The sequence below is a fragment of the Anguilla rostrata genome, chromosome 2 (genome assembly GCF_018555375.3).
Source record: "Anguilla rostrata isolate EN2019 chromosome 2, ASM1855537v3, whole genome shotgun sequence".
NCBI classification, from domain to species: domain Eukaryota; kingdom Metazoa; phylum Chordata; class Actinopteri; order Anguilliformes; family Anguillidae; genus Anguilla; species Anguilla rostrata.
This window is the reverse complement of record NC_057934.1, coordinates 11,942,963-11,952,355: the sequence shown is the minus strand read 5'-3', so window position 1 is coordinate 11,952,355 and position 9,393 is coordinate 11,942,963. Positions and strand designations below refer to the sequence as shown.

The 9,393-nt window shown below is 48.6% G+C and overlaps 1 protein-coding gene and 1 long non-coding RNA gene across 2 annotated transcripts in view; one reads left to right on the top strand and one right to left on the bottom strand.

Annotated features, from left to right (window-relative positions):
* The first annotated feature begins 574 nt into the window (after positions 1-574).
* The window catches only part of fam13c (family with sequence similarity 13 member C), a 10,033-nt gene continuing 1,214 nt past the window's right edge, over positions 575-9,393 (top strand). The window contains exons 1-9 of the mRNA XM_064320013.1: positions 575-1,092; positions 4,386-4,596; positions 5,423-5,564; positions 6,220-6,301; positions 6,811-7,007; positions 7,166-7,249; positions 7,346-7,441; positions 8,198-8,397; positions 9,252-9,353. Coding sequence (XP_064176083.1) covers positions 930-1,092; positions 4,386-4,596; positions 5,423-5,564; positions 6,220-6,301; positions 6,811-7,007; positions 7,166-7,249; positions 7,346-7,441; positions 8,198-8,397; positions 9,252-9,353 — 1,277 coding nt within the window. The 5' untranslated portion in view covers positions 575-929. The remainder of the gene's footprint in view (positions 1,093-4,385; positions 4,597-5,422; positions 5,565-6,219; positions 6,302-6,810; positions 7,008-7,165; positions 7,250-7,345; positions 7,442-8,197; positions 8,398-9,251; positions 9,354-9,393) is intronic.
* LOC135246692 (uncharacterized) lies at positions 3,843-6,870 on the bottom strand. The gene is made up of 2 exons (XR_010327864.1): positions 6,739-6,870; positions 3,843-4,707 (listed from the first exon to the last, which is right to left on the bottom strand). It is a non-coding gene; the product is annotated as an uncharacterized LOC135246692 (long non-coding RNA).

The following is a 9,393-nucleotide window of genomic DNA, read 5'->3' as shown; positions in this document are numbered from 1 at the left end:
GGTGGCTGTGACTCACTCCGCACGGTGAGGGGAGCATCGCCGCAGCCTCCTCAGCCACCCCCCCCCTCCACCCCGCTCTTCTAGACACCGCCGGCGCAAGCCCCGGAGATGGCGATGGCGTAGGTGCTGGGGTAGGTAGTGGCGGGATCTGCAACTGATGGTCGTGTTATTTGTGCTTCCTCTGCAGCATCCACCCTGCCCCTGCCATACGAGCGCGCTCTGTGCTCGTGAGTAGGTACCGGAGTGGGGGGGGTGTGCGGGGGGTGTGTGTGGGGACGGGGGGGCTGCACGCCACTCCTCTACCGTGCTGCTGTTTTTATGAATGAATGAGAACAGCTGGGAGGAGCTATACCCTCACCAGATCATGATGTCAACAGGCATCAATGAAACACACCCCCGCCGACGCAGGAGAAGCCGTTTTTACTGTAACGGTTCGCACAACAGCACCCCCGCCCCTCCCTACTCATCGCCACAATCGTCAACACACCCCCCCCCCACCACCACCACCCCCGCACTCCCCAAACCCCCACCTTCCTGGCTCCTCCCTACACCTACCTGCACCCCCTCTCCCATCCTGCATCAGATAAGCCCGGCTGAGGAAATTACCACAAGGCTGCTGACGAAAAAGCCCCCCTCCCTCCTCCCTCCCCTCCTCTCCCAGTTCCCCCCACTACCGAGGCTGGCTTGAATAGCCCGTAGGAAGGAGGGCTCGTGCAGCAGTGGAGACGCGCGTGCTGACACACACGGAGCAGACGCCGAGCGCTCATGGAGGAAGAGAGCAGCAGCCGCCGCCGCCGCTGAGCCAGCGCCGCACCGCCGGAGTACCGCGCATCCCCGGAGCTCGCCGCCGCTCGGCACAGACCCTCTCCTCCTCCTCCTCCTCCTCCTTCTCCAGCGCTGCCTCCTTTTCGCCGGCTACGAAAGGCGGCATGTTCTGCTTCTGCTTCCAGAGCTCGCTCCTGAAGCTGCAGGCGCTGGAGGTGGACATGTGCTCCCCGCTGGGACCCCCGCCGGAGGACGCCGTCCCGCCGCCGGGCGCCCCGGAGCCCTGCCCGCCCCCCTCTCTCAGCGGAGACGAGGACAGCCCCGCAGGTAGGAGACGGACCCGCCTCCCCGCACCTCTCCCCACCTCCCTGCCCCCTTCTCCCTCTCTCTTTCCCTTTCCCTCTCTTTTTCTCCCTTCTCAGCTCCACACCGTTGCTTGTGCCATACCCACTCCGGCTTATAGAGCGACATGTGCAATGTAGGTCATGTGTTAGAGCAGACATCAGCCCAGTGGGTCACGCTTCTGGGCTTTTGTGCTTTTTTAAGGCGTGTGTTTTCAACGGGGATTTCTTATTGTGCGTTCGCAGGTGTCGGCTAAGCTATCCGCGGTGGTGTTTTAATGACAGTTTCAATTGACGATTGTTCACTGGCATTGTTCACTTCAGCCCTGCCCGCTGTTTGCCCCAATTTGCTCCCTGATTTGGAAGCTACTCCGCTACATGGGCTAGGGGGCTGCCAGAGTCGAGGCTGGCGTCTGGGCGCGAGCGATCGTTCTGGCAGCGGACGGCAGTGTTGCTTCTCTCATTCCGCCTGTTGTTTACAGCGCGAGGCTAGCAGCGCGGCGGCTGGGAGCTTATTAGAGCCCGGCGTCTATTAATAACCCAGCGCTTTTCGGAGCGAGGCCGCGTAGCACCAAGCGCCTGTGCCCCGCGCGGGCTGGCCCGCCTTCCCTGTCACCGTACCATGTGCCTCGTCAGCCCCAGATTCAGCCCGTCATCTGCGCCGCCGCCCCCCTTCTGCCCTCCCACCCCAGCTCTATTTTGACAATGCACTGGCTGGCTGGCTGGCTGGCTGACTGGACTCTTGGCTTTGACCTTTCTTGTTGCTTTCATAAAATATACACTCATTTTCGCTTCCCCAACCGCCCCCATCCGCGAAGGCATGTCCCCGATTCTCAAGTCGTGATGCACACGCTGGTGTGACGTACTTATGTAAACAGTCGTGCCTGAGGAGGCCACACTCAGCTGTAGTGATATTGATTGAGGGAGGTTTTATTTTTTTCATATAGAGTATAACTTAGTCATTACCATCATCGGTATCATGACTAATATCATGCTGTTATTAATAACAGAAGCACACCTTTTTTTGCCCTCTCTGATGTCACTCCACCACTTAATTGAACATTGCTGGGGTTTTTGTTTTGCTTTCTGTCAAGAAACTGATGTGTATTTGTGGAGTGTGCAGAGAGTTATTCTCTGGAAAATGAAATGGCTTCAGTTTTGAGCCATGTTTGGGTGGACCTCTTCGCTAAAGGTCAGGGAGGTCCTTCTAATTAGCAGGAGCAGCTAATGGCTAATGGCTGCTCTTGATAAGTGCACTGTGAGGAGAGCACCTTGCGAGTGTCGGTCAGGGAAGTATTCTGTGGAGGTTTGCTGAACGAGGACCGAGGTCCTTGCATTGATTGCGCCAATTATGTTGAAAGCATTCATTATGTCACTGTGAAATTGTAGCAATTTTGGAGGCTGTTGGGTGGCTCATCATGTTAAAGGCACTTCCGTAGTGCAGAACGAATCCAGACTGTGCCAGTGCTGACTGTAACTAGCACCACCCCTCCCCAATGGCAGTTGGCTCTTGTGTCACCCAAGGAAGGGAAGGTTTCTGTCAGCCGAGATTACAGCATCTTATCACGTGCCAGTGACCCCCACTGTTAGAATGGGCACCCGAAAGTCTACTTGTAAAGCTGCAAATGAGGAGTCTTCCTTCAATTCATGTCTGTGCAAGTCTGACAACATGACGTGTCACAGGAAAGCACAGAGCACATACTACTTAGTGCTCTTCCAAATCGATAGCAGCAATGAACAGTTTAATTAAAGGGCATTCTGGACACTTCGGGTTCATCTAGTCGAAATTACAACACCTTTTATACAAAGTACTCCCCCCCCACCTCCATTTCAGGGCACCATAATTTTTGGTACAGTACAAGTGGGTTTACAGGTGTTTCTGAAAGTAAGGAAAAAATACAGTCAGAGACATATGCCAAGCATTAGGCTTACCAAAATCTGCTGTTGGGAACATTGTTAAGAAGAAAGAGAGCACTGGTGAGCACAGTAATTTCAGCGTGCCAGGTAAGCCAAGGAAGACCTCTTTGGTCGATGACTCAAAAACTCTCACCATAATGAAAAAAACCCCCAAGCACCTATCTGACAGATCAGAAACTCTTCAGGAGGCAGGTGTGGATGTGTCAGTGACTACTGTCCGTAGAAGACTTCACAAAAAGAACTACAGCGGGTAGATGGCAAGATGAAAACCACTAGTTAACTGTAAAAACATTATGTCCATGTTACAGTGTGCCTGTGGACAGGTCAGACCAAGATTCACTTATATCAGAATGATGGCAAGCGCAAAGTATGGAGACTGAACTGACAAAGATCCAAAGCACCCCATCCCCCTCATCTGTGTAACATGGAGGTGGGGGTGTTATGGTTTGGGCATGTATGGCTGCCACAGGTACTGGCTCACTTGTCTTTACTGATGATGCAACTGCTGATAGCAGCAGCAGAATAACTTCTGAAGAGCGCAGAAGCATCTTATTTGCCGTCGTACAGCAAGGCAATGAAACAAACAGCTAAAAGCAACAAAAGAGTTTTCTAGAGCCAAAAACAGAAATATTCTTGACTAGCCAAGTCGTGCATTTCAAATGCTGAAAAGAAAACTTATGGCAACTAGCCCCCAAAACAAGCAGGAGCTGAAGATTGCTGCAATACAGGCCTGGCAGAGAAGATACTCAGCACCTGGTGATGTCTATGGGTCGCAGACTTCAAGCAGTCATTGCATGAAAAGGATAAGCAACTAACATGAATAAACATGATTACTTTAATTTACATACCATTAATACCAAAACATAATGTGCCCTAATATGGTGAAACCAAAATGTATAAAATACCCTTAAATAATAGCTGAGAATGTCCACTTTAACCACGTGTGAATCATTTGATTACAAATCTAAAAGTGAGTAGTACAAAGCCAAATCCAAAAAAAAGGAGGTCACTAAGGCGGTCACTACACATATGTTTAACATTCCAAACTGTGTGGAAAAGGGGGGGAAAATTCAGGACATCTTATAGCACTTGGCCTTTTAGAAAGTTGACTTTGTGCAAGCATATGACTTGCCAATATGCATTTAATCATGATCTCCCTGTGACTTTTGGTGTCGGGTTACAAGTTTCATTTCCCATCAGAACATTATTGTTTTGCTGTCTGGAGAGCACAGTGCACAGTCATCAGATGGATACCCTAGATGGTGAACTCCTGCCTTCAGCATGTCTGTCTGCCTGCCTGTCTGTCTGTCTGACTCATATTTCTGTTATATAACCTCCCCCACCCCAACCCCCCACCCACAGCAGAAAACAGGCCTGTCCAGCGCTCCCCGGCCCAGGAGGGTGGGGGGACGGACGGCCCGCAGTCTCCAGGGCCCAGCCGGCTCCTGCACCACATCACGGACGGGGACAGCCCCCTGCCCTCCCCGCGCTGCGCCAGCTTCAGCCAGAGCCAGCGCTTCAACAGCGACACGGAGGCGGCGCCATCGCCCCCCTGCTCCCAGCAGTTCATCATGTAAGACCCCCCCCCGCGGCTCTCTCTCTCTGACCCCTCTCCGTCAGTCAGGTCCCACAGCACGGCCCTCCTCTGCCAGGAACTGGGATCGCGGCCACTCCAGGAGAGAACCTGAAGCGGGAAATGTTTATTATTGAAAGCGTTCGCAGCCGTGGGCCTTCACCAGGGCGGTGCTGAGAACGGCTAGTGCGTGATGGTTCATATACACCAGAATCTCACAGCCTCCCTCCGCTCTCACACATGGAAGGGCCACATTATCCTGCTTATCACAGCACAGATCAGAGGTGTGCCCAGTATCAGTTTGACTGCGGTGCTATCCGCCCACGGGTTCACGGTTCACCTGCTGGTTAAGAGATGTATCCAATGACTGCGAAAGTTGCTTTTTATCAGGGTGTCAATCTACAGGAGGAGTTCATGGAGGAAAAACTTGAGGAAAGATGAGGAAATTATTTTAAAAGCTAATAGAAGAAGACAAGGGAATATTCAGACGTCACTTCTGTCAATGAGATGTACTGAGCAACAGCTTTAGTTAAATGTTTGTTGATTACTCAAAAGATGTTATATATCCATAAAAGCAAATCAGAAAATGAGTTGACAAAATACTTTTCTGCTTATGAATCTATTCTTTGAAAATTCCTGCTCTTTGAATAGTGTGATTGTGGATGTGTGCATGTGTGCATATGGGCTGACTGAGAATTTGAGTGCATTTTTGTGTCTTTTTGTAAGATGGAGTGGCATTATGTGTACGTTGTCCACATTGAATGTTGCTATGTGACTATAGGCAGATAAAATTCATGATATACTGGTGGGCATTTGTCTTCCTTAGGGCTAGAGGCATTGTGAGAACAGAGCCTGCAGGGGGCGCCAAAGACACACTGTCAATCCCCCTTCTCACCAAACACATACAGACCGTGAAGAGAAAAATCCGAAAATTTGAGGAGAGATTTGAGCAGGAGAGGAAATACAGGGTATGTACAACTTTTTAAATATTTATTTTCCAAAAAGTTGCGGATGTCCCACTACTATTACAGGACATTTAGAATAGATGACCTTCGGTAATGCAATTGTACGTCGCTTTGGATAAAAGTGTCTGGCGAATAAATGTAATGTAATATGATTTTAAGAAATGTGTTTTCATTTCTGTGTATGTTTATAAGTGAAACACAATAACATTAGGTTTGATGATCATTAGGGTATTCAATCTTATCCGAAAATTGCTGATGTGGGTACAGATTTTTTGTTTTAGCCAAGCACTACGACGCCTGCAGGAAAAGCTGTTAGCGTGTGCGGGATTTTTTTTTTCCTGTGACTAAGGCGGGAGGGGGGTTTCCTCTTGTCTTACTGCACTGTCACCATGCTTGTTTTTCTGGGCCAAACTGGTTCAAGCTTGCTCAGACCTGATATCTTTTTAAATATAGGCGTAGGCCTATCATACTTTCCTCACTAAAGGGCAAGCTCGGCAAAAACTGAAACGGTCCACAAAGTCATTCCAAAAAAACAGACCAAAATCTCAGGATTGGGCGCCCTCTGAAGGCTAGCCTGTTTACTGCAGAAAAATTGAGCGTCTTAAATCACTGTCTGCTCAAAGGTTTTTTTCAGCGTGCTTTATTCTCTGTCCCTTAGCCCTCTCATAATGACAAGACGGCAAATCCAGAGATGTTCAGACTAATGAATGAGCTGGCCAAGTCTCGGAAGCAGCTTAAAGGTATGACATTGATCGTCCGTCATGTGTTGATAAATGCGGGAGTAATTATGCAAGGACTGTAGACTGTTCCCTCAGTCCTGATAATCGATTGTTTTGTCTGTGATCAACGGATAACCACAGACAAAAATAATTTAAAAGGGGATATCAGACCAGTTGAGACTGCAGGCAGTAAGTCCCCCGAGGTATTAGAACATAATGTCGTTAAGAATGTTGAAACCACCTCCAGGAATCAATGCACAGCTCGTAGATTCTAGGTCTCGCAGGTGGCTGGTGATGTCATAATTACAAGCCTCGCACGTCGTAAAACTGTCCCCAAGCACCAACACATAGGAAGCGAATACATAACACATAAGGAAGTGATAACCAAGGGCACAAACAGAAACAGAATAATAACGTGTCCACTGCTGCCCTTACGGTACATTTACTTGCATAAATACCTGCATGTTGTTCTTTCTTAAATTTCGCAATGTCCATGATTATAATTTTAAACGTTTGGATTAATACTCCAGATCTGAAGCTGAAACAGTCTGTAGACGAGCTTCGGGATGACCGAAGGATCGCACTCACTGAAATATGCAGATACAACAATGACCAGCAGGGAGCGACAGAGCCACAGCATAAACCCTGCTTGGAGGAGACAGTCGACGCCCTGCTGAAGAGATTGCGGGAAAAGCGACAGGCACTCGGTCTCCCAGACAACATGAAGGTAAATTTAGAGCCATTAGGTCCATGTCAGAGCGCTGCGCTGTACGCCTCTTGCGTGCACGGGTAATTGGCAGGTTACATTGCTTTTTTGAACGATGTGTCTAAAACGTTAACTGTGAACTGATATTTTCTTTGCTCTGTTTCATTTTTTTAATTCAGGAAATGACTCAAAACCAGATGGTCCTGGAGAAAATTACTCTGCAGAAGTGTCTGTTGTACTTTGAGAGCCTGCATGGTCGCCCAGTAAGAGCTTTATTATCTGTTATGCTGATGGCTAGGCAATGATGAAAGCAACTAAATTCAAATATTAAATTGTTATAAAAATATGTCTGTTTTCAGGGCACAAAACAGGAGAGGAACCTGGTAAAGCCCTTGTATGACAGATACCAAATGATCAAACAGCTGCTGTGTGCCTCCCCCTCCATCACCACAATAGTGAGTTTGTGTTTATTCTCTAATCTAGTGCATGTCACTTTAATTCCTCTGATCTCTTGCCCTGATCACTCACAGCTCTCTGGTCCTTCCCATATGATAGGACGCTAACTGAGTGCAGTGGCTTCTGTGCATTTGTGTAGTTAGTGCCACCATTTGCTTTTCATCCATTATCAAACAGAATGTGTTTTCAGTGGGATTGAGATTGACGGTGTGGTGAGTTTTTTTCAAACAAGGTTGACAGAGAGCTGTGTCTTCTAATCCAAGTCAGATTTTGGGGTGTTTACAAAAAATGGTGTATTAAATAAGATTGCACACCAGTAGCTAGCTTATTTTTTTTGTTGTGTGAATAATAGATTTTCCACTAGTTCCACTCGATTTGTTTAGAATGTTTGGAGGTGCGGCAGTGCTCCTGTTCCTTACCTTAATCAAGCCCCATTTCTGAGACACAGTGAAACCACATTACAGAGATAAAGTAAGAATGGGTTGAATTGTTTCTCCAGTGGCGCAGTTGATAAAGTTTCTTCAAAGGTGGACGCTTGGTATCACCCCGCCAGGGCTAGTGTGGGTTTAACTTGGCCGGGGTCTGCTACGTTCACTGCTGCTAATGGAACGGCATGCTGGCCTGCAGACGCACTGACTCAACGGGCACGGGCATCAGAGGAGGGCATGTGTTTCAGCTGCAGTGTCCCGTGCGTGGGAGCTCTGACAGGAGGCCCCGGCAGATGGGCTGACTCAGCGTTGACTTGCCTGATGCAGGAGGAAGAGGACGACTCCGACGAAGACTGCGCGCAGCGCCGCCTGGCCCTGTCCTGCCTGGCGACGTCCCCGGTGGCCCCGGACGAGCCCCCGTGTCCACAGGAGGAGGACAGCGACACGGCCTTCGTGTCGCCGCTGGACGAGGTCAAAGCGGTCCGCCAGCCCGCCATCACCATGTCCAACCTGCACGAGGCGTCCAGGTAGAGCGCCGCCCTCCCCTTCCCCCCGCGCGAGGTCTGAGGTCGCGAACCTGTGCTCGGACAGTTGCGGCTCAGCACGTTTAAGCCCCGTCTTAACCTTAAGCCACCTAATTCAAGCTTCGGTTGCAGCTCGCAATGGTTCTAACAAGTTTGCCTCTCTTTGAAGTTAGTTATTGTTAGAGTTGGTCTTCATAAGTAGCATTAGGGATAGAAAATAATATGTTAGCCATTTTGGGAAACTGTTGTGTTGTGTATGTACATGCATATATGTGTATGCACAATTGTTGTTTTTTACTTTGTAGTAATTAGATAAGAAATAAGAATGTGTATTGACTGTGCTTCAGAACATTGGAACTTTTTAATGACTTTAATTTTTAATGCCTGTTTAAGCCATATAGTAGGACAGCCATGAATGCTGTATGGCTCACATTAATCTAACTGCTTCAGTTTCATCACATTCCCTCTGCGAAAGCAAAATTTAATCTGCCAGCGATGACAAAGGAGCGAACAGTCATCTCACCAGTCTGTTTGCCTTAAGTGATTAATTATTGAATCTGTCTTCAGTTCCAACAGTGGCTCGCAAGAGATATGCCCGCAATTATATTTAGGTTGGATCAAGACAAGCCTTTTTTCAGGCAATATAAACAACAGATTCACACAGAAGCGAACCTGATAATAGAATATGTCTCAGAGCGTACATCCGAGTCGGAAAATGAGCACGTCTAGTTAATCCACATGATTGAAAATGTCTTATTTGATGTATTAGCCGCAGTTAGCCAAAGACGAGAAGCTGAAGTGGATTTGTAGAGCATGAGGGAATTGTTGCGGTGTTTGTGCTGTGCACCCCATCCCAGGCCGGAGCTGTTGGAGTGTCTCAGAGAAACCAGGGTGGAGAAGAGACGCCGACGCAAAGCCCTCCGAGAGTTCGAGGAGCAGTTCTTCAAACAGATGGGGAGGTAAGGAGTAAGACTCCTTAAAAAAAAAAGACGACATTTC